Source organism: Erythrolamprus reginae, chromosome 5, assembly GCF_031021105.1.
Source record: "Erythrolamprus reginae isolate rEryReg1 chromosome 5, rEryReg1.hap1, whole genome shotgun sequence".
Taxonomy (NCBI): domain Eukaryota; kingdom Metazoa; phylum Chordata; class Lepidosauria; order Squamata; family Dipsadidae; genus Erythrolamprus; species Erythrolamprus reginae.
The window spans coordinates 9,035,662-9,061,116 of NC_091954.1; the positions used below are offsets into that span (position 1 = coordinate 9,035,662).

General features: G+C 41.1%; 1 protein-coding gene across 4 annotated transcripts in view; it reads right to left on the bottom strand.

Annotated features, from left to right (window-relative positions):
* The window catches only part of LDB3 (LIM domain binding 3), a 187,111-nt gene that overhangs the window by 11,409 nt on the left and 150,247 nt on the right, over positions 1-25,455 (bottom strand). For all 4 annotated transcript variants that reach the window (XM_070752054.1, XM_070752050.1, XM_070752049.1 and 1 more), the window contains 3 exons: positions 16,431-16,678; positions 3,013-3,325; positions 379-559 (listed from right to left, as the gene is read on the bottom strand). In XM_070752054.1, the coding sequence (XP_070608155.1) occupies positions 379-559; positions 3,013-3,325; positions 16,431-16,678 (742 nt within the window). The remainder of the gene's footprint in view (positions 1-378; positions 560-3,012; positions 3,326-16,430; positions 16,679-25,455) is intronic.

The following is a 25,455-nucleotide window of genomic DNA, read 5'->3' on the forward strand; positions in this document are numbered from 1 at the left end:
ATTGTGTCCCCTTGTTCTTGTGTTCACTTTCCTATTAAAAACACTTCCCTCCTGAACCTTATTTAACCCTTTAACATATTTAAATGTTTCGATCATGTCCCCCCTTTTCCTTCTGTCCTCCAGACTATACAGATTGAGTTCATGAAGTCTTTCCTGATACGTTTTATACTTAAGACCTTCCACCATTCTTGTAGCCCGTCTTTGGACCCGTCCAAAGGTAGATGATCATTACACAGTAGCAAAGAACAAGAACTTTCATTGTCTCTTTAGTGTCCCCTGGGGGTCATTCAAATTCATGCAGCCCATATCTGGTAGCTTAGACTCTCCCCCACGGACATGAATTGGCCAGGCTTCCTCCCAGTTGGCTTGTGGACTTACCCCCATTATCTTGGTGTGGCATCTGGCACAGGTTGGGGCAAAGAACTGTTCGTAGCAATGCTCGCAGTAGACGTTGTTCTGTTCTTCAACAAAGCCCACATCAGCCAGAGAGGTCTTGCAATAAGCGCAGTAGAATTCCTCAGGGTGCCAAGAGCGACCCATGGCTACCAAGAAGGGCCCTCTGTAAGAATGAATCAAACACATTCAAAAATATATTGCTCTTTCTATCCCTTGCATATACAGTAGTACCCTTAGATACGAGCATAACTCGTTCCATAAGGGAGCTTGTATCTCGAGGCAACTCGTATCTAGAACAAGTTGTTTTTCCCCTCCGAGATAACCAAAAGCAAGGATTCTTGCACCACCTAGTGGACGCTCGGCTTGTATCCCGAATTTGAGCTCGGGAATAGAACAGAAATGTCTCTCCCCTCGTGGCTCGTATCTTGGAATACTCCCATGTAGAGCAGCTCGTATCTAGAGGTACTACTGTATATGGATCTGTTCTAATGACTCCTAGGAATTAGCTTTATAAAATCCAAAAAACAAACCCCTTAGAGACTGTTCTGTCTGCCCAGATCAATTGTCAGGAATAAATACCCAATTATACTCTGATTCAGAAGCAATCATAAACAAAAGGCTATTTTATCAAGCAAAATTATTCAATTCAAAAGTGAACACAAAGGAATGTGATGCTGGCTACATTTCTGCCTTTATCAGCAAAGTCCGGGATGCCAGCCAGAATGAAGTCATAAATCTCCAATACTCTGCTGTATCTGCTTAGACTTCATCTGGAACCAAATATGTCTCTTCTTTGGGTTTTTGTTGGAACTGTGCTGCAATATGTGCGATTCCAGGAACCCTTGCTGCATTAAAGGAGCATCCTAGAGGTGTCGGGGCAGGCTGCTCCGCGTTCACCTGGGTCTAGGATAGGACTAAACAGAATTTCTGCTTTCTAAGGGCTGAATAGACACAAAAGACAAGAATTTCTCTAGGAAGCTAAATGTCAGGTGGGAAAAAAATAATAATCAGGATCATAGGTTAAGATTCGGTGCAGAGAGATTTATTGCTCAAGCCCACTGCAACAACATAGCCAAGAAGGTTTCAATAGTTGTAAACCTAATCCTACGTAGCTTCTGCTCTGGCAATCTCACACTATTTACTAGAGCTTACAAAACTTTTGCCAGACCCATCCTTGAATACAGCTCATCTGTTTGGAACCCATATCGCATCTCAGACATTAACACCCTTGAAAATGTCCAAAGATACTTCACCAGAAGAGCCCTTCATTCCCCCACTCAAAATAGAACACCCTACAAGACTAGACTTTCCATCCTGGGCCTAGAAAGCCTAGAACTAAGACGCCTTAAAGAAGATCTAAGTATTGTCCACAAGATCGTATGCTGCAACGTCCTGCCTGTCGGCGACTACTTCTGCTTCAACCACAACAACACAAGAGCACACAACAGATTTAAACTTAATATTAACCGCTCCAAACTTGACTGTAAAAAATATGACTTCAGTAACCGAGTTGTCGAAGTGTGGAACTCATTACCGGACTCCACAGTGTCATCCCCAAACTCCCAACACTTTACCCTTAGATGATCCACGGTTGACCTATCCAGATTCCTAAGAGGTCAGTAGGGGCGAGTACAAGTGCACTAGAGTGCCTTCTGTCCCCTGTCCTATTGCTCTCCTATATCTCCTATACCTTTCTTCTATTCCTAGATCTCTTCTTCTATTCTTTCATTGATATGTTCTATTACTATATCTTCTTTTCTATTCTTTCTTAGATATATTTTACTATGAGTATCTCCTCTATAACCTTCATCATGTATTTTACTATGTGTGTGTGTGTGTGTATATATATATATGTATGTATGTATGTATGTATGTATGTATGTATATATATATATGTGTGTGTGTGTGTGTGTGTGTGTGTGTGTGTGTGTGTATGTATATATATATATATGACGTTCTTCCCGTGTAGGATTTGGACATTTCTGGCGACGTTTCGATGAGGTCCCACTCATTATCTTCAGGCTGCTGTTTCTGTCCTTGTTCTAAGGCGAACACGGTTTCTTCCTGTGTAGGATTTGTAAATTTCTGGTGAGGGTGTTTATGTCTGAGATGCGAGGGTGTTTATGTCTGAGATGTGATATGGGTTCCAAACAGATGAACTAGAACAAGGACAGAAACACCAGCCTGAAGATGACGAGTGGGACCTCGTCGAAACGTCGCCAGAAATTTCCAAATCCTACACGGGAAGAAACCCGAATATACCAAGACCGTCATACCTGTACCCGTGAAAATCTACGAAAACATATATATATATATACCCACTAAAACTCTCATTCTGTATTGGACAAAATAAATAAATAAATAAATAAATAAATAAATAAATAAATAAATATACAAGTCAACTAGTGGTCACCTCTAAAACTGGTGCTAGATAAGGAAGCTGGACTTGGATCTCTTATGGCAACGCAAGGACTCTAAACTGATGACATACTTAACTCTGCCATCCCAGCTCTGCCTGCTTTTCTCCTACAGATGGTCCACCGTCTTTAGTCTCCGGCATAAATGTAACTGCACTCCACTAGGATTTATTCCCACGGAAGGAGGCGATGGGCATACCTGATGATGCTGTTACAATGTCCACACAGCGGAGTTCGGCTACTGGCGGGGCATCGTTCCGCTCTTTGGATTGTTCCCCTCGCGATTGCAGGAGCCTGGATGGACGCAGGAATCGAGGGAGGTGGGGCAGAAGACTGAGGCGCCGGAGCACCCTTGGGTAGAATGTGCTTGGTGACCGTGGTTGTAGTTTTCCCAGGAGCAAATTTTTGGGAGAAGGAGTCATCCGTCACCCAAGGGGGACGGCTTGCAGGCTCAACTTGGCTTGGAATATAGGTATGCGTGGACACCGACGGTGGAGCAGGTGCTGGAGCTGCTGCAAATGAGAAATTTGCATTTAATAATCCTCATTTTTGTTTCTGCAAACCACAAGATTTATCGGGACGTTCTCCTTCGGTACCAAAGCAGCCTCAGCTAATCTTTTTTTTTTTTTAAATAATCTTTATTAAATTTCTACATATAAAAACAGTCAAAACAAACATACAAAGAAAAAAAGAAAGAGAAATGAGGAAAAATAGACAGACAAATCAGCTTAGTGCGTATAAAACGTTCAGTTTCAATTGTAAGGACAAAATTTGTCAACCCTATTGTTGACCATCACTATCGAGCGACCTGATATTAAGGTATTTGTGTCTAGTATGTGGAATTGTGTATTTATTTTCTTTAGTTCTGTATACTGTATTTGTATTTATTTTTGGTATTTTTGAGGAAGGTACGAGTTCGTTTTTAGGGGTTTTATGTTCCATCAATTTATGGTGTGTCTATATTTTCATTATGTTTGGGTAAGAAAGGAAGAAGTGTCTAGTTTTCCTTTTCCTTTAGGGTTTTTAATGTATTTTTTCTGTTTGAGCCATTTGTACCAACTTTCCCATGTTTTGTAAAATTCGGATGTATCTTTTTCCTGTAGTTTCAAAGTCATTTTGGTCATTTCTGCACACTCGAGGACCTTAATTATGAAGCTTAAAGTTGGGGGGGCTCTTTCTGTTTTCCAATTTTGCGCATACAGTAATATTGCCGCTATTATAATATGGAGGATTAAGTATTTATCTTCAATTTTAAATTTCTGCCTTGCAATAAATACCAAGAAAGAAATGTTCAGGTTTTAAGGGGATTGTCTGTGACACAATTTGCTCTAGGTAGCTTTTGATTTTGTGCCAAAACGGTGGGGCGGGTGCTGGAGCTGCTCTAAAAGAGAAATTTGCATTTAATAATCCTCATTTTAGTTTCTGCAAACCACAATATTTATTGGGATATTCTCTTTCGGTACCAGAGCAGCCTCAGATAATCTTAACATTGCTTAGCCTGCTCTCGAAATCTGATGCCACACCAGATCGTAAGCTTCTTAAAATCCACCTCGGTCGTCAGGCATGGGGGAATTGAGATATTCCTTTCCCCCCAGCCCTATACAATTTACGCATGGTATGTTTGTGTGTATGTTCGGGTTTTTTTAAATAAGGGTCTTTTAATTATTTTAAATATTAGATTTGTTATATGTTGTTTCATTATTGTTGTTAACTGCCCCGAGTCTATGGAGAGGGGTGGCATAAAAATCTAATAAATAAATAAATAAATGAATGAATGAATGAATGAATGAACGAACAAACAAATAAAATAAATAAATAAATAAATAAATATTGGATAATCATCTGTCTTTAGAGAGAAACAAATAGCAAACATCATTACTCTTTGTTTGTTTTGGCTATGTTCATGGAGGTTATCTATAGCAACTTTGCAGTCCAGGATGAAATAACCATCAACAATTGCATAATATTAACAATTGACAAATTGCGGCCCTACCTTGACCAGAAGTGCTTTGCACAGTCACTCACACTCTCATCACCTCTCGGCTTGACTATTGCAATGCGCTCTACATGGGGCTACCCTTGAAGAGCATTCGGAGACTTCAGCTGGTGCAGAATGCAATAACAGGTATACCAAGGTACGCCTATATTACTCCAATTTTACGTGCACTGCATTGGTTGCCGGTTAGTTTCCGAACGCAATTCAAGGTGTTGGTTATCACCTTTAAAGCCCTAAATGGCTCAGGACCAGACTATCTATGGGACTGCCTCCTCCTTCATACCTCGCTGCAGCCAGTAAGGGCCCACAGAGTTGGCCTTCTCTAGGTCCTGTCTGCCAAACAATGTTGATTGGTGGGGCCTTGCGGAAGAGCCTTCTCTGTGGCGGCTCCGACCCTTTGAAAATAATTGCCTCCAGAGATTACATCGAAAAACAGGGAGTGTAGAAGAAACATCATTCTTTCTTGTGTGTAAGTTTCATTGTGTTCAATAAATAATTGTTGAAGAACAAAAATGTGGTGCATTACTTTCTGGGCGACCCTTGTAGTTAAGGGGACCCCTGTTTTATGAAAATGTCTTAATTTTCGCAGGCCCCATAATTTTTTCATCTTCCTTTCCTTGGTGGAGTAAAGTAGAGATTGCATGGCAAATTCAGTGCTAAGCAGGAAGCTGAACTCGAAAATCTTCTAAGATGTTTTTTCAGGTTTAACTTTCAAGGCTTCCCCAGCTCCAAAAGACAGAGAATTTGCCAATTAATCCTGGACTGCCTGCCAGTGTTCCCTCTAATTTTTTTTTGGGGTGGGCGGAAAAGTATAGTGTCTGAGCGGTAGTCCCTTCGGGACTGGGGGGCACAGAAATAATAAACAAACAAACAAACAAACAAACAAAAAACCCACCCTGTTTTGCCTCAGATAATTTCAAAATAAAATACTGTACTGTGTGTCTATAACAGTGAGCTCATAATAGGGCAACTCTATCAATATCAAAATGCCACTTAAATAGTTGAGCTAGTTTCAAACTAGATTTTGATTTTCTTTCTCTCTTCCTTACTCCCATTCTTTTTCTTTCTCTTTTCCTTCCTCTCTTTTTTCTATCTGTTTCTCTCTCTTCCTCTCTCTCTCCTTCCCTCTCACTCTTTCCCTCTCGGCTTCTGGGCAGGTTTGGAAAACTCTGAGTTGATGATGATTTTTAAGTGAGCGATTGCTCACTGCTCAGCTTAGAGGGAACTATGCTGCCTGCTACAGCTTTCAGTAATAAATGTTGGGACACTGTCTTTTTCTATTCCTCCTTCTGTTCCATGTTTAAAAGAAAGCTTTATTTTAATTTCCTGTTTAGCTTTGTTTCATTCCTTCATACCAGCTCTATTGGCTCATTCCATTCCCACCTTAGCCCAAGGCCTCATTCCTTCATACAAATATATTAAGAAAAAAACCCCTTAAAAATCTATCAACGGAGGCCTTTCCTTGCTCCTGATGTCTTATGATATTAAGTCACTCAAACATTTTGAAGGCAAATATTTTGTCGCTTAATCACAACACTGGCTTAAATGTGCAAGCTGCTTTGGTACCATTTTCTTATTTATTTATTTATTAGATTTGTATGCCGCCCCTTTCTGTAGACTCGGGGAGGCTCACAACACAATAAAACAGTTCATGACAAATCTAATAATTTACAATTTTAAATTTAAAATAGTTTAAAAACCCCCATTTTTAAGCAAACATACCTACAGACATACCATACATAAATTATATAGGCCCGGGGGAGATCAATTCCCCCATGCCTGACGACAAAGGTGGGTTTTGAGGAGTTTACGAAAGGCAAGGAGGGTAGGGGCAGTTCTAATCTCTGTGGGGAGCTGGTTCCAGAGAGTCGGGGCCACCACAGAGAAGGCTCTTCCCCTGGGGCCCGCCAACCGACATTGTTTAGTTGACGGGACCCGGAGAAGGCCAACTCTGTGGGACCTAATCGGTCGCTGGGATTCATGCAGCAGAAGGCGGTCCCTGAGATAATCTGGTCCGGTGCCATGAAGGGCTTTATAGGTCATAACCAACACTTTGAATTGTGACCGGAAATTGATTGGCAACCAATGCAGACTGCGGAGTGTTGGTGTAACATGGGCATACCTGGGGAAGCCGATGATTGCTCTCGCAGCTGCATTCTGCATGATCTGAAGTTTCCGAACACTTTTCAAAGGTAGCCCCATGTAGAGAGCATTACAGTAGTCGAACCTCGAGGTGATGAGGGCATGAGTGACTGTGAGCAGTGAGTCCCGGTCCAAATAGGGCCGCAACTGGTGCAGCAGGCGAACCTGGGCAAACGCCCCCCTCGCCACAGCTGAAAGATGGTTCTCTAATGTGAGTTGTGGATCGAGGAGGATGCCCAAGTTGTGGACCCTCTCTGAGGGGGTCAATAATTCCCCCCCAGGGTGATGGACGGACAGATGGGATTGTCCTTGGGAGGCAAAACCCACAGCCACTCCGTCTTATCCGGGTTGAGTTTGAGTCTGTGGATACCCATCCAGGCCCTTTGGTGAAAACTAAATAGAAATTACTAATCTTCAGCTTTTCAAGAAGAAAGATTACAGATATACCTGTTCTTTGCTACATGAGAGGTTGAATTTCAGACAGGGAAAAAACAACGGACAGCTAAAAGAATACAGTATTCAAAAAAGTAACCCTCTAATACTGTGTTCAGTTCTGGAGACCTCACCTACAAAAAGATATTGACAAAATTGAACGGGTCCAAAGACGGGCTACAAAAATGGTGGAAGGTCTTAAGCATAAAACGTATCAGGAAAGACTTCATGAACTCAATCTGTATAGTCTGGAGGACAGAAGGAAAAGGGGGGGACATGATCGAAACATTTAAATGTATTAAAGGGTTAAATAAGGTCCAGGAGGGAAGTGTTTTTTATAGGAAAGTGGACACAAGAACAAGGGGAAACAATTTGAGGTTAGTGGGGGAAAGATCAGAAGCAATGTGAGAAAATATTATTTGACTGAAAGAGTAGTAGATGCTTGGAGATAACTTCCAGCAGACGTGGTTGGTAAATTCACAGTCACTGAATCTAAACATGCCTGGGATAAACATATATCCATCCCTAGATAAAATACACGAAATAAAATAAGGGCAGACTAGATGGACCAGGAGGTCTTTTTCTGCCATCAATGTTCTATATTTCTATGTTTCTAATTCTCCCACCATATCTGGATTCTGCCGTTTGATTCTGCTGAAACCTGGAATTCCTCTGGAATGCTACCATTATGAAAGGAAAGTACCAGATGCCTGTAAATCATCTGAACGGGTGCCTCTGCTTGCTAGGAACGGAAGGCGTTTATTCTCAAGACGCAGCAATGTTGATGGGAGTGAAACCTAGAATGTCATGCCATCTGCTGACAATTTTGGGGAACTGGCATCCTACAAACAAGGACTATTCTTCTGGTATCTTTTTTTTTTTAATTTTTATTAGAAAGGGCAAATTCATATACATTATAAAAAGACAAAAACAAATACACACAAACTTTTAAAAACTAGAGAGATACCTAGTTCTCTCATGCTTTCAAATTTAATTCTATGTCTTATATAAATAAAAATAATTACTTAAGTTAATGATATATAAAAGAAAAAAAAGATATAAACAGAAGCAAAAGTTAAATGATATTCATTCCGGAGTCAGAGAAGTCATTCTTACCAGATCATTAAAAATCTGGTATTTATCTGATTTTTACTTATGTATAATTTTTGCATATTTAACAAAAAAGAAATAAAATTATCTATTTTTGTTCTTATAATATCTCCTTGTTGTGACATAAAGAAAAGAAGAAGAAGAAAAAATCTCCAGGCAAAGGAGAACGAGAAGTTGTTTTAAGCAACTGCTAAATGGTGCCCTTTCTTCAACTGCGGAATGCAGAATTTTCCTAACAGTGTTTATATGCTGCTTGAAAAAATAATGGGAACCCTCAAAGAACACATCCTAGATCTGAATGAATGAAATATTCTCATTGAAAACTTTGTTCTGTACAAAGCTGAATGTGCACAACAGCATGTGAAATTGATTGTCAATCAGTGTTGCTTCCTAAATGGACAGGTTGATTTCATAGAAGTTTGATTTACTTGGAGTTATATTCTGTTTAAGTGTTCCTTTTATTTTTTTTGAGCAGTGTATATCAAGGCAGCTCGATAGACTAATGAGAAATGAACGATTGCCTGTAGTTGCAGTTTTATAAAGCCCTGCTCCAGTGATGGCCTCCTATGGGTGCGGTCAGGTACACAAAACCGGTAGAAAAATTTTGATTTTTTTTTCTTTTTTTCTCTTCTGGGCTCTGGGTATGTTTTTCCTATCGCAGTAAATGAGGTTGAATGTATATAATTTTAGAAGAGCTGTGTGTGTGTGTACATACACATACAGTTTAGATAATGTATATTTTTGTGTGCCTGCCTGTAATATGTATGTACACATTTGGCATATATACATAGAATTAAAATTTGGATATTCAGTAATAGTAAATATAAAGGGAAATTGTTGAAGTATAGCATAAATATGTTAGAATAGGATTGTATTATAATTATATATATCTGGACCTCTAGCATAAAAACGCCCTGCTTATTATAATCCAGGATAGGAGGGCACTAAACTTGCCTAGTCTGCATTCCTGGTAATTACAACAAGGAAACAAAAGGGCTCAATAAACATCTCACTGATAAACAAAGTTTACATCACTCCAGACAGGACATTATATGATCAAAGGGGGAGATTTACATTGCCTGAAGCATACACAGGACGAGAGGGTGATTAAGGAAGATTAGTTGAGATAAGGCAGAAGGCTTCAGAGAAATTAGGTGTGAGAAACATCTGCTTTGAGGAAGAGTTTCTAGGAAATTGTTTTGTGATATATGTGGGAATAGGAAGAACTCAAAGATATGTTTGAAGTTATGTTATTGGATGTATCACTTGACATGTATGTGTAATTATCCCCATTTCCTTATGTTCCCAAATAAAAAGGGGTACATGGCTCTATACCGTGTCACTTCACCTAGAGAAAGAATGTGTCCAAATCTCCTTTCTAGGATTCACGTTCGTGAGTGACCCCACACAGCTGGGTTGCACTTAGTCCCATTGAAGACATTGTCTCCATCAGGGACTTTGACAGCATCCACAGAAAATTGTATTTCTTTGAGGCGAGGAGAGGCCAGGCACCCTAGCCCAAACCCCTGACGTGAGTGATGTCACGTTGGTCACCTTTAAGTCAGTCACATGACCTCTAAGCCACTCCCCCTGGCTACATGATCATTAAGCCACTCTCACCTGGTCACATGGTAGGCAAGCCACACCCACAAAGCAAGCCACGCCCACACGTAGTAGTAAAAAAATTTGCAGCCTTCATTGCCCTGCTCTCTTCAGAGGTGCAGATTCCTTCTGGAGGAGGCTAGGAAATGTTGGCAAACAATGCTTGCCACATTATCCCTCATTCCATAGCAGGGTAGAATCCAATTCCAGAATATTTTTCTATTTTGGACCCCAGCTAAATTTCAAATATAAATCAGGTCGAGGCCAGAGGTGGGTTCGGATTGGTTCACACAAACCAACAGCAACCCATTAGTGATGTCACTATGATGTCATGGAATCTTCTCAGCATGCGCTTAAAATGAGCTTCTGGCATTGTGCATGCATAGGCATCTTGTTTTTGACAGAAATAGAGATAAATTAAAGCCCGCGTGGACCGTGATAATAAATCATTTCTGAGACTCGATGGATTAAACGAGAGAATCTGCTTTCAAACGGAGTTTCTTTTATTACAAAAATAAGAAAATATAAAGAATGCCTTAGGAGGCATCTGAAATACAGTGATACCTCATCTTACGAACCCCTCTTCATACGAACTTTTCATGATACGAACCCAGTGTTTAAGATTTTTTTGCCTCTTATTCCGAACTATTTTCACCTTACGAACCCGAGCAGCCGCGGGGGTTTCCCTGAGGCTCCTCAATTCCCTTCATTGTTGCCAGTGCTGCTTTGAATCCCAGCGACAAAATCCCCCCTTCCAAACTGGGGGAAAGACCCATGGATCTCAAGAGGAGAAAAGAGTGGGGAAAATGAGCAGGACAGGGTGAGCAAAAACGGGAGGGACACATGGACCTCAAGAGGAGAAAGGAGTGGGGAAAATGAGCAGGACAGGGTGAGCAAAAACGGGAGGGACCCATGGATCTCAAGAGGAGAAAGGAGTGGGGAAAATGAGCAGGACAGGGTGAGCAAAAATGGGAGGGACCCATGGATCTCAAGAGGGGAAAGGAGTGGGGAAAATGAGCAGGACAGGGTGAGCAAGAACGGGAGGGACCCATGGATCTCAAGAGGGGAAAGGAGTGGGGAAAATGAGCAGGACAGGGTGAGCAAAAACAGGAGGGACCCATGGATCTCAAGAGGAGAAAGGAGTGGGGCAAATGAGCAGGACAGGGTGAGCAAAAACGGGAGGGACCCATGGATCTTAAGAGGAGAAAGGAGTGGGGAAAATGAGCAGGGCAGGATGAGCAAAAACGGGAGGGACCCATGGACCTCAAGAGGAGAAAGGAGTGGGGAAAATGAGCAGGACAGGGTGAGCAAAAACGGGAGGGACCCATGGACCTCAAGAGGAGAAAGGAGTGGGGAAAATGAGCAGGACAGGGTGAGCAAAAACGGGAGGGACCCATGGACCTCAAGAGGAGAAAGGAGTGGGGGAAATGAGCAGGACAGGGTGAGCAAAAACGGGAGGGACCCATGGATCTCAAGAGGAGAAAGGAGTGGGGAAAATGAGCAGGACAGGGTGAGCAAAAACGGGAGGGACCCATGGACCTCAAGAGGAGAAAGGAGTGGGGAAAATGAGCAGGACAGGGTGAGCAAAAACGGGAGGGACCCATGGATCTCGAGAGGAGAAAGGAGTGGGGAAAATGAGCAGGACAGGGTGAGCAAAAATGGGAGGGACCCATGGACCTCGAGAGGAGAAAGGAGTTGGGAAAATGAGCAGGGCATGGTGAACAAAAACGGGAGGGACCCATGGACCTCAAGAGGAGAAAGGAGTGGGGAAAATGAGCAGGGCATGGTGAACAAAAATGGGAGGGACCCATGGACCTCAAGAGGAGAAAGGAGTGGGGAAAATGAGCAGGACAGGGTGAGCAAAAACGGGAGGGACCCATGGATCTCAAGAGGAGAAAGGAGTGGGGAAAATGAGCAGGACAGGGTGAGCAAAAACGGGAGGGACCCATGGATCTCAAGAGGAGAAAGGAGTGGGGAAAATGAGCAGGACAGGGTGAGCAAAAACGGGAGGGACCCATGGACCTCAAGAGGAGAAAGGAGTGGGGAAAATGAGCAGGGCATGGTGAGCAAAAACGGGAGGGACCCATGAATCTTCGAGTCTTCGGAGAGGGGCGGCATACAAATCTAAGTAATAAATAATAAATAAATAAATAAATAAATAAATAAATAAATCTCAAGAGGAGAAAAGAGTGGGGAAAATGAGCAGGACAGGGTGAGCAAAAATGGGAGGGACCCATGGATCTCAAGAGGGGAAAGGAGTGGGGAAAATGAGCAGGACAGGGTGAGCAAAAACGGGAGGGAAAGACCCATGGAGCTCAAGAGAGTCTCTTTTTGCCTTGCTTCGTTGGGACTGCCACTTCTTGCCACCTCTCCATGTCCCTCCCCCCTCTCCGTTTGCCTCAGCTTAGTCTGCCCCTCCCCGCTTAAAAAAAAAAAGCCTTAATGTTTTGGATTTTCCTAATGGGCTTGCCCGCATTATTGGCTTTTCCATTGATTCCTATGGGAAACATTGTTTCATCTTACAAACTTTTCACCTTACGAACCTCATCCCGGAACCAATTAAGTTCGTAAGACGAGGTATTACTGTACGTCTTACGTCATGGCAGCTATCAGAGAATATAACAATGCAAATATGGAGGATCTGGAGGGGACAGAAGTGAAGCATGTGTGATGTGGCAGGATTTTACATCATAATAGGTGGAGCTAATAACACACACACTGTTGACCATTTAATTACTGAATAACTCTGAATGTCTCAGAATGTCTCTGGGGCTGTCAATACTCAGCGTGACAGTTTTTAGCTCTTTTATTTTTGGACTTTTTTGGGATTTTTTTTGCTGCTGCGCATGCGTGCCTGCACAAGATGCGTATGCGCCCCCCATGAGGCCCTCCACACAGCTGGCTTGTCAGAAGCTGGTTGGGAAGGTGGCAGATGCTCTGAGCATTGTGAATGAGCAATGGTTGCCAATGACTGCATGGCAGGGAGATGGTGCAATTATTGTAAATTCAAGGACTGTTTGGAAATCAAAATTTCAATCAATTAACCAATTAACCAATTAATTAACCAATTAATTAACCAATTAATTAGCCAATTAATTAACCAATTAATTAACCAATTAATTAACCAATTAATTAACCAATTGATTAATTAATTAATTAACCAATTAATTAATTAATTAATTAACCAATTGATTAATTAATTAATTAACCAATTAATTAATTGAATGGGAGGAAAGGAAGAATGGGAGGAATCAAACCGGCAATGAGTTAAGTTAGAACCCATCGAGGCTGAACTTGGCTGACTGAAGAAAAAGCTAACATACTACTGAGATACGTGTTCCCAACTGGGACATTCAAAAGACTTTCTAGATAAATTTCTGCATTGTTCCCATGGAAACTATAAGCACATTCAGGAAGTTATCAGAAGTGGATCTTAACTCCAGGGAAAAATCAACTTTATAATACGCATAAAAGTACTATCTAAAAAACCCCCCCTTTCTGCGGTTTATTTCAAAAACAATGAAAAAAATCCACCATCCGTTCAAACCATGGTAGACCCAGGTTTACAACTACAATAAGGACTGGAAAATTGATTGCTAAATGGCCCTGTTGTTAAGTGAGTGGCCACATGACCACATCCAATTTTATGACGAGTGATGGGCAAACTGAATCCGCACAATTCGGATCTGTACTGAATTTTGCGGTGTTCAGTATGCCGAAGACGAACCTGAAATTTTTCCAAACTTAGGGCAAAGTTCGGGGTCGTGTTCGGCATTTGGAGCTTTGACGTCACCGGCAGGTTGCTAAGGACCCCAAGGTGATCACTTCCTGGATTCCATGGAATCCAGGAAGTTATCACCTTGGCATCCTTAGCAACCTGCCGGTGATGTCAAAGCTCTGCCCCCGGGAATCTCTTCATGGGAGGGATTCCCCGTTCGGGTTCGAGTTCTATTTATTTCCCATCTTGTCACATGGTTCTTAAGTGAACTGTTGTTGCTAAGCGAAAGGTCACCTGACTTCCAACTTGCTGATGGCTTTAAAATTGACCTTGCTGGTCAAAAGCTCAGGCTGGGAAGGTAGAAAATGTTCTGAGCATCGTAAACGAACAATGGTTTCCAATGATTTTATGGCAGAGAGATGCTGCAATTATTGTAAATTCGAGGACTGTTCAGAAGTCACCGTTTTATTTCATTAATCAATCAATCAATCAATCAATTGAATTAAGGGCATCTTACAACAATAATTATTAAACAATATAATGCGATTAAAACATTTTATAATAATAATAAAACATTTTGTAGTCATAAATAATTAAATTTCATAATAATAATTAAAAAAAAACATTTCATAATAATAAAAACCCTACAATATAATCACTATGTTCATATACTAAGCATCCCAATCAATTCGTGTCTCGTCCGGATCGAGAGGTGTCAATTATCACGCCCCCCCGTAGGTCTGCTGGGAAAGCCAGGTTTTCAAGACCTTTCGGAAACCCAGTAGGGTGGAGGCCATGCGGACCTTGGTTCCAAACAGCCTGGGCCACCACAGAAAAGGCCCTCCCCATGGGCCTGCCAACCAACACTGTTTAGTCAACGGGATCCAGAGAAGGCCAACCCTGTGGGCTCTAATTGGCCGCAGGGAGGTATGCGGCAGAAGACGGTCCAGTAAATAGTCTGGTGATAAGCTATTTATTTATAATACTCAGTAGTATCAACCCAAACCCCCAACAATTTTCCCTTACACTATCCATGATTAACCTCTCCAGGTTCCTTAGAGGTCAGTAAGGGGCGTGCATAAGTGCACCAGTGTGCCTTCCGTCCCCTGTCTAATTGTCTCTCCTTATCTCATTTATCTTTTCTTTCTTTCAAATATGTTCACCTATACTTTTATATCTTTTCTTCTATTCTTTTCTTTATTTATATTACTACATATCTATTGTCTTCAATGAGTATTATGTATTGGATTAAATAAATAAATAAATGCCCATGTTACACCAACACTCTGCAGTCTGCATTGGTTGCCGATCAATTTCCGGTCACAATTCAAAGTGTTGGTTATGACCTATAAAGCCCTTCATGGCATCGGAGCAGAATACCTCTGGGACCACCTTCTGCCGCCCGAAACCCAGCGACCGGTTAGATCCCACAGAGTTGGCCTTCTGCAGGTCCCGTCGACTAAACAATGTCATTTGGCGGGACCCAGGAGAAGAGTCTTCTCTGTGGCAGCCCCGACCCTCTGGAACCAGCTCCCCCCGGAGATTAGAACTGCCCCCACCCTCCTTGCCTTTTGTAAAGTTCTTAAGACCCATCACTGCCGTCAGGCATGGGGGAACTGAGACATCTCCCCCGGGCCTATACAGTTTATACATGGTATGTTTGTGTGTATGTTTGCTTTTAATAATGGGTTTTTTAGTGTTTTTTAAATTATTAGATTTGTTCTTACATTGCTCTTGTTATTGTTGTGAGCCGCCCCGAGTCTAAGGAGAGGGGCGGCATACAAATCTAATTAAATAATAATAATAATAATAATAATAATAATAAATAAAATAATAAAATAATAAAATAATAAAATAATAAAATAATAAAATAATAAAATAATAAAATAATAAAATAATAAAATAATAAAATAATAAAATAATAAAATAATAAAATAATAAAATAATAAAATAATAAAATAATAAAATAATAAAATAATAAAATAATAAAATAATAAAATAATAAAATAATAAAATAATAAAATAATAAAATAATAAAATAATAAAATAATAAAATAATAAAATAATAAAATAATAAAATAATAAAATAATAAAATAATAAAATAATAAAATAATAAAATAATAAAATAATAAAATAATAAAATAATAAAATAATAAAATAATAAAATAATAAAATAATAAAATAATAAAATAATAAAATAATAAAATAATAAAATAATAAAATAATAAAATAATAAAATAATAAAATAATAAAATAATAAAATAATAAAATAATAAAATAATAAAATAATAAAATAATAAAATAATAAAATAATAAAATAATAAAATAATAAAATAATAAAATAATAAAATAATAAAATAATAAAATAATAAAATAATAAAATAATAAAATAATAAAATAATAAAATAATAAAATAATAAAATAATAAAATAATAAAATAATAAAATAATAAAATAATAAAATAATAAAATAATAAAATAAATAATGAAATAATGAAATAATGAAATAATGAAATAATGAAATAATGAAATAATGAAATAATGAAATAATGAAATAATGAAATAATGAAATAATGAAATAATAAAATAATAAGGGATACCTTCAAAATCCCCTTACCTGGCTGGTAGACTGAAGGTTTTATGCTTGCAGTGGTGACAACTCTTGGCTTCGGAGCAGGTGCTGGGGCTTCACTGTAGCCTGTGTAAGGAGCTGGTCCATGGGGAGCTGGTCCATGGGGAACTGGTCCATGGGGAGCTGGTCCATGGGGAACTGGTCCATGGGGAGCTGGTCCATGGGTGCCATGGGGAGCTGGGGCATGAGCAACTGGAGCATGGGCAGCTGGAGCTGAAGTGTAAGCTTGGCCTCTAGAAACAAAGGAGATCCTGCATTTGTCAGAAGGCAGAGCAAACAGAGCAAACAGCTGGAGAACAATAGTCCCTCTACAAGGGGATAACTCTTCCTTGGAAGCTGCAGAAGTAAGCGTGGAGATGCTACCACCTACAAGCCTCACACAGTTAATGTGCCCTTTCCATGTTTATGTCAGAAAGAAGAGGAGAGCCTTTGGACTTTGCTTTGCTGAAGAGCCAACTTTGCTTACCCCTGGCTTAGGGCACTGTTAGCGTATTTGTAGAGTGTCCATCCGAAAGCCAGCACCATGGTTATTTGGTTAAGATTAGGAGTGGGTTCCTCCCGGTTTGGACCAGTTTGCCTGAACCGGTAGCGACCCACTGGTGACATCAGCGAACCAGATTGGTTGTGCTGGACTGTGGGTGCCACTTTTTTATTTCAATTTTTATTTTATTTTTCATTTTTAAAAAATGTTTTTATTTTTTTAAAAAATGTTTGTTTTTAATTTTTAATTTTTTCAATTTTGTCTCCATCTGAGCATGTGCAGAAGCTGAGTTCCGGCACTGTGCCTGCGGTCACCATCTTTACATTTCCCCCCAGATTTTTCATTACAGCGCATGTGTGCGCGTGCTTTGTGCACACAGGCCTACAAGGTGTGTCCACGTGGCGCAGGAGGAAGCAAACCGGAAGCAAGTTAGGTTGGAACCCACTTCTGGTTAAAGATAGGGAGATGTTTCAGATACCAGAGTAGACAACCCTGGTGGTTTTATCCTGGCCTTGATTCCAATAGGAAGAAATCTGTTGCGCATGGAATAGGGCGATATGGTTGATACACCAAAAGAAATCTTCTAAAAATGTCCTTCGATAGAATGACATTGTTAATTGTGAGCTTCCTAGAGTCCCTATGGCAGTGATGGCGAACCTAGGGCATGGGGTGAGGTATCATCAATATGCCGATAATACCCAGTTGTACATCTCCACCCCATGTCCAGTCAACGAAACAGTGGAAGTGATGTGCCGGTGCCTGGAGGCTGTTGGGGCCTGGATAGGTGTCAACAAACTCAAACTCAACCCGGATAAGACGGAGTGGCTGTGGGTTTTGCCTCCCAAGGACAATTCTATCTGTCTGTCCATTACCCTGGGGGGGGGGAATTATTGACCCCCTCAGAGAGGGTCCGCAACTTGGGCGTCCTCCTCGATCCACAGCTCACATTAGAGAAACACCTTTCAGCTGTGGCGAGGGGGGCATTTGCCCAGGTTCGCCTGGTGCGCCAGTTGCGGCCCTATTTGGACCGGGAGTCATTGCTCACAGTCAATCATGCCCTCATCACCTCGAGGCTCGACTACTGTAACGCTCTCTACATGGGGCTACCTTTGAAAAGTGTTCGGAAACTTCAGATCGTGCAGAATGCAGCTGCGAGAGCAATTATGGGCTTCCCTAAGTATGCCCATATTACTCCAACACTCCGCAGTCTGCATTGGTTGCCGATCAGTTTCTGGTCACAATTCAAAGTGTTGGTTATGACCTATAAAGCCCTTCATGGCACCGGACCAGAATATCTTCGGGACCACCTCCTGCCGCACGAATCCCAGCGACCGGTTAGGTCCCACAGAGTCGGCCTTCTTTGGGTCCCGTCGACTGAACAATGTCGTCTGGCAGGACCCAGGGGAAGAGCCTTCTCTGTGGGGGGCCCGACCCTCTGGAACCAGCTCCCCCCTGAGATTAGGATTGCCCCCACTCTCCCTGCCTTTCGTAAACTCCTTAAGACCCACCTCTGCCGTCAGGCATGGGGGAACTAAAACACCTCCCCCTTGCCCATGTTGTTTTGTTGATTGATTGACTGTGTGCCTGTTTTTTATATATATTGGGATTGTTTTATGAAATTACTAATTTTAAATTGTAATTAGATTGGTGGGCATTGGATTTTTATTATGTACTGTTTTTTATAATTTTTGTGAGCCGCCCCGAGTTTGCGGAGAGGGGCGGCATATAAATCCAATAAATCTAATCTAATCTAATCTAATCTAATCTAATCTAAGTGGCACGCGGAACCATATCTGCTGGCATGCGAGCCGTTGCCCTAGCTCAGCTCTAATGTGCATGTGTGTGCTGGCCAGCTGATTTTTGGCTCCCACAGAGGCTCTGGGAGGGTGTTTTTGGCTTCCAAAGAGCCTCCAGGGGAATGGGGGGGACATTTTTACTCTCCCATGGCTCCAGAGAAGCCTTTGGAGCCTGGGGACGGCAAAACACGGGCCTTTTGAACCCATCAAAAGTTGGGAAACAGGGCATTTCCATTCCCCAGAGGGCCTCCAAGGGGGCAGGGAAAGCTGTTTTCGCCCTTCCCAGCCATTGAATTATGGGTGTGGGCACTCATGCATGCGTGATACCATGCATGCACACTCTTTCGGCATCCGAGGAAAAAAAGGTTTGCCATCACTGCCCTCAGGAGATGGGCTGCATACTAAACAAACAAACAAACAAACAAACAATAAGTAAATAAAACCACAAACAAACAAACAGTGGAGGCAAAAAGTTCTAGATCTATCTCAAAGTGCTTGCCCCCCTCCCTCCGCCAAGAAGCAACTGGGCTTCCTGGTTGGTCTTTGAAGATGTTTCGCTTTTCATTCAAGAAGCTTCTTCTGAGAAATCTAACATGGCGGTGCCAACAGAACCAGCTCTGTGACGTCAACTCCGGAAGGAATCCTCCTCAGATACTTTATATATATATGTTTATGAGCCGAGGTGGCACATTGGGTAGAGTGCTGTACTGCAGGCCACTAAAGCTGACTGGTGGATCTGCAGGTCAGCAGTTCAAATCTCATCACCAGCTCAAGGTTGACTCAGCCTTCCATCCTTCCGAGGTGGGTAAAATGAGGACCCAGATTGTGGGGGCAATAGGCCGGCTCTGTTAAAAAGTGCTATTGCTGACATGCTGTAAGCCGCCCTGAGTTTAAGGAGAAGGGCGGCATTAAAAAAAAATCAAATGGATGGATGGATGGATGAATAGATGGATATGTATATATATATTCGACACAAAAATATGTAACCCTTCCCTGGTGCAGAGCTGAAGGGATTGGATACTGTAGCCTAGAGGATAATTCTCTGCCTTACAAGGCAAAGGTCGCAGGTTCAAGTCCCAGTGGGTATGGCTAGCTGATGAGGCCAAAATAAGGCCGAAATAGATCTATCCTAGTCTCCCTTAATTTTCAAATTCAGCAAAAAAACATGAGATGGATGGAAGGAAGGAAGGAAGGAAAGAAAGAAAGAAAGAAAGATAGATAGATAGATAGATAGATAGATAGTTGGATGGACGGATGGACGGACGGACAGACAGACAGAAAGATAAATAAATAAAATATACAGTACACACAGAGAAAGAAATAATAAATAGCTTTACAATATGCTGTTATTCTAGAGGAGAACAGTCTAAAGGAAATATCATTTGGAGCCAGCCGAATGAATATGAAAGGCAAACACCTTCGATGTAATCATTTGCAAGGAAGAAAACACGAACTTTGAGGAGCAGAACTAAACCAGGAAGGGCACATTGGAATTTCTCATGGTGAAAATGCAGGGCTTCCTGAAAGAGAGAAAAAGCCAGCAAAATCCTTCTTTAATAAAAGATCTGAGCCGAGCTGTAAAAAAAAGAGAGATTTGTCTAAATTTCAACGGGAGAAAAATAAAAGTTTTGGAACGAGTCGACGGTGGTTTGCCAGGACAGCTTGGAAAGCCTAAATGGGGCGGAGACATCTCTGCAGGGGCAAGCAAGGATTAAGTTTGGAAACTATTAGTTGTCAGAGAAAGGAAGCCGCTGCAGATAAGGAAGCGCATTAATGCTGTAATAACGATCAGCTGTCAAACGAAAAGCGAGAAGAAGCGTTGAGTGGGATACCTCTTTTGGGACTGGTAGGAGATGGAAGTCGAATCTTGATGGTGGAAGCTAAAAAAAAAAAAGACAGGGTTTTTTCCCCCCCCAAAAATGCAGAAAAATAAAAACAGACGCGATGGAGACATAGCATTCCCGACAAAAAGCAAGATTTGTGAAGAATGGAAGACGCACAGAAGGGCTGACATTGATTATTTTTATGACACCACGGGACATTTAACATGTGCTCCATAAAATATAGAGTTAGGGACCTTGGAGGTCATCTAATCCAACCCCCTCTTGTCCTTGACTTAAAAAATAGGGACCGGAATTTGCATGGGTAAACAAGATAATTGTTCAGTGGCTCGTGCCCGCATCCATCCATTCACTCACTCACTGACACATCCATCCATCCATCCACCCACCCACTCATCTGTTGTGGTCGGCTCTGGCCCAGCTCCTGCCCCAAGGAATGTGGAGGTGGATGCAGGGGAAACATCAACATGTCATAGGCCTGTTTTATTGCCGACAGAGTCAGGTAGTGACGTTTCCTCGGAAGACGAAGAAGGTTGGAGTGACTTGGAAAAGGGGAGTTTGGCAGGCAGCTCAGGAGGAGATCAATCATCCTGATCATCCCTGGATTCTGAACAAGAACGTATGACACATCCACGCAGGCGTAGAGTGATGCATAGGAGACAACAACTGAAGGATTATTACAGGAGATAAGTGAGGCCACCTGTGGTTGGGTGGGGCTGCTGTAATTAGTGCTATAGATAAAAGAGCAGCCTGCTGTTTTAACCTCACGGCAGTTTATCTGATTCACAGTTTCGTCAAGATCGTGGTTTTTGCTGTTCGAGATTGTGTGTGGACTTTCTGGACTTTAGAATTGGACTTAATTTCCCACTTATTGGGTGAGAATTTGGATTGCATTTAACCTGTGCCTTGTGTGTACCAGAAAATCCCTTTGACATTTAAAAAGGGAGCTGTTTCTGTTTTTCTGTTGATAAAGACTTTTGGGTTTTCCTTCTATCGGGTGGTGTGTGTCTTTCTGGACTAATTACCCTATAATTACAGGCGGTTGAGACACACCGGCAGAACACCATCCATCCATCCATCCATCCACTCACTCACTCACTGACACATTCATTCATTCATTCATTCATGACATTTATATAGTCACCCATCCTATAGCCATCTCTGTGTGGTATAGAAATAAATGGCAGATAAAATACAGGAAAGGGATTCTTCTAGATTCTCGTGGCTGGGTTGGAGAAGAAGACAGGATAGAAAAGATCGTTTTTTGGCTGTAATTTAGAAAAATATCACAGTATCTTCATGATTGTAACCGTAACTGAAGAACAAGGCGATAAGGAATTAAGAGCTGCAAATTAACTGTTAGATGTAGAATTGATTTGAGACACCAGGAAGTCTCCAAAACAAGTCTGCGTCTCCTTGTGTGATGCTCTTAAGTGGTTTTACAAAAATTTTTACCACTCAAAATATGAGATCAGCTCCATCCTTGTAGGTTAGAAGGAGAATTTATGTTTAGAAAAGTTAAAATCCATCAGCTATTTACAAAGTCATCGACACAACATCAAACCACAACAAAATTAAAAACCACTCAAACGGGGGGGGGGGGGCATAATTTGGGAGAATAACTTGTAATAAATGCAATTATAATCTTTAGGAGAGATGTAAAATGTTAAACATCCTGATTAATGACCTCAATCTGTAAAGTCTGGAGGACAGAAGGAAAAGGGGGGACATGATCGAAACATTTAAATATGTCAAAGGTCCAGGAGGGAAGTGTTTTTAATAGGAAAGTGAACACAAGAACAAGGGGACACAATCTGAAGTTAGTTGGGGGAAAGATCAAAAGCAACATGAGAAAATGTCGCTTGGCGGGACCCAGAGCCTTCTCTGTGGCGGCCCCGGCCCTCTGGAACCAACTCTCCCCAGAGATTAGAGTTGCCCCCACCCTCCTTGCCTTTCGCAAGCTACTTAAAACCCACCTCTGCCGTCAGGCATGGGGGAACTGAGATCCTCTTTCCCCCTAGGCCTTTACAATTCTATGCATGGTATGTATGTATGTATGTTTGGTTTTTATATTAATGGGTTTTTTAATCGTTTTTAGTATTAGATTACTATTGTACACTGTTTTATTGTTACTGTTAGCCGCTCCAAGTCTCCGGAGAGGGGCGGCATACAAATCCAATCAATCAATCAATAAATAAAATATTATTTTACTGAAAAAGTAGTAGATCCTTGGAACAAACTTCCAGCAGACGTGGTTGGTCAATCCACAGTAACTGAATTTAAACATGCCTGGGATAAACATATATCCATCCTAAGATAAAATACAAAAAATAGTATAAGGGCAGACTAGACGGACCATGAGGTCTTCTATGTTTCTATTTTTCAGCTGGCATACATTGGGATAGATAGAGCAAAGCACTATATTGGCAATTTTTCTATTTATGCGTTTTGTGAAGGTTGATTCTCAATGAAAGAATCGCTGGTGAAGATGACAGACTAGAAGAAATGGCAAATTAAACTGTTTAACTAGAGAAAGATTAACAACTACGTTTATTAGCGAGTGGAAACACTTTACAGACTTTTTTGCTGAAAAAGGAAAACGAACTTGTGAATTATGGGTTTGAAAAGACCAAGGTTCAGGAGGGAAGTGTTTTTAACAGGAAAGGGAACACAAGAACAAGGGGACACAATCTGAAGTTAGTTGGGGGAAAGATCAAAGGCAACATGAGAAAATATTATTTTACTGAAAGAGTAGTAGATCCTTGGAACAAACTTCCAGCAGACGTGGTTGGTAAATCCACAGTAACCGAATTTAAACATGCCTGGGATAAACATATATCCATTGTAAGATAAAATACAGGAAATAGTAAAAGGGCAGACTAGATGGACCATGGGGTCTTTTTCTGCCGTCAGTCTTCTACGTTTCTATGTTTCTATTCCTGGAACATTGTGACTTTTTGAGAGCAAAATACTGAGAAGACTAGAAACTGTTTCTTTTATAATTCCCCTTTTCTTTTCCAATTTCCATTTTCTTTTGGCCCTATTTTCTATTCTCCTTTGTTAACATTCTTTCCTCTTATGGTTTTTTACTTTGTATTTGTATTTGTATTTATTAGATTTGTATGCCGCCCCTCTCCGAAGACTCGGGGCGGCTAACAACAATATAAAAAGACAATGTAAACAAATCTAATATTAAAAACCATCTTAAAAAACCCAATTTAAAGAACCACTCATACACCCAAGCATACCATGCATAAATTGTATAGGCCTGGGGGGGAAGGAATATCTCAATTCCCCCATGCCTGACGACAGAGGTGGGTTTTAAGGAGCTTGCGAAAGGCAAGGAGGGTGGGGGCAACTCTGATATCTGGGAGGAGCTGGTTCCAGAAGGTTGGGGCCGCCACAGAGAAGGCTCTTCTCCTGGGTCCCGCCAAACGACATTGCTTAGTTGACTTTGTTAAGAATTTCCTTAATAAAAAAATGTGTGTGTGTATGTGTATAAAATAATACTCGAAGCTACTTTGCTATTGCATTAATTTTTTGAGCTGATGAGGTTTCCCATTCTTTTATAAATAACACTCATTTTTAAAAGCTGCACTCTAGGTTTTTTTTTGACTCTCTGCTGTAATAAATCTGGCAGCTAACAAGTGAATTAATTTCTCCTGGTGCACCGTTTTATATCTCCTTGGGAACCATCAAGCCACACTGGTGTTATTTATGAAGGACGATTGTGCAAATCTTTCTAATTTTCCCATAAAGGTTCGATCAAAGGGAGTAGCTTAAATGGCATCGCTCCAGAGATGGTAATGTACGAGTTCAAACATGGTCTAGACATAGGAGGGTGAATGTAGCCATGTCTGGAAACATAGAAACATAGAAGTCTGACGGCAGAAAAAGACCTCATGGTCCATCTAGTCTGCCCTTATACTATTTTCTGTATTTTATCTTAGGATGGATATATGTTTATCCCAGGCATGTTTAAATTCAGTTACTGTGGATTTATTTACCATGTCTGCTGGAAGTTTGTTCCAAGGATCTACTACTCTTCCAGTAAAATAATATGTTCTCATGTTGCTTTTGATCTTTCCCCCAACTAACTTCAGATTGTGTCCCCTTCTTCTTGTGTTCACTTTCCTATTAAAAACACTTCCCCCCCTGGACCTTATTTAACCCTTTAATATATTTAAATGTTTCGATCATGTCCCCCCTTTTCCTTCTGTCCTCCAGACTATACAGATTGAGTTCATTAAGTCTTTCCTGATACGTTTTATGCTTAAGACCTTCCATCATTCTTGTAGCCAGTCTTTGGACCCGTTCAATTTTGTCAATCTCTTTTTGTAGGTGAGGTCTCCAGAACTGAACACAGTATTCCAAATGTGGTCTCACCAGCATTCTATATAGCGAGATCATAATCTCCCTCTTCCTGCTTGTTATACCTCTAGCTATGCAGCCAAGCATCCTACTTGCTTTCCCTACTGCCTGACTGCACTGTTCACCCATTTTGAGACTGTCAGAAATCACTACCCCTAAATTCTTTTCTTCTGAAGTATTTGCTAACACACAACTGCCAATACAATACTCAGATTGAGGATTCCTTTTTCCCCAAGTGCATTATTTTACATTTGGAAACATTAAGCTGCAGTTTCCATTGCTTTGACCATTTATCTAGTAAAGCTAAATCATTTACCATATTACAGACCCCTCCAGGAATATCAACCCTATTGCACACTTTAGAGTCATCGGCAAATAGGCAAACCTTCCCTACCAAACCTTCCCCTATGTCACTCACAAACATATTAAAAAGAATAGGACCCAGAACAGACCCTTGTGGCACACCGCTTGTAACCTGACTCTGCTCAGAATACTCGCCATTAACAATAACTCTCTGATGT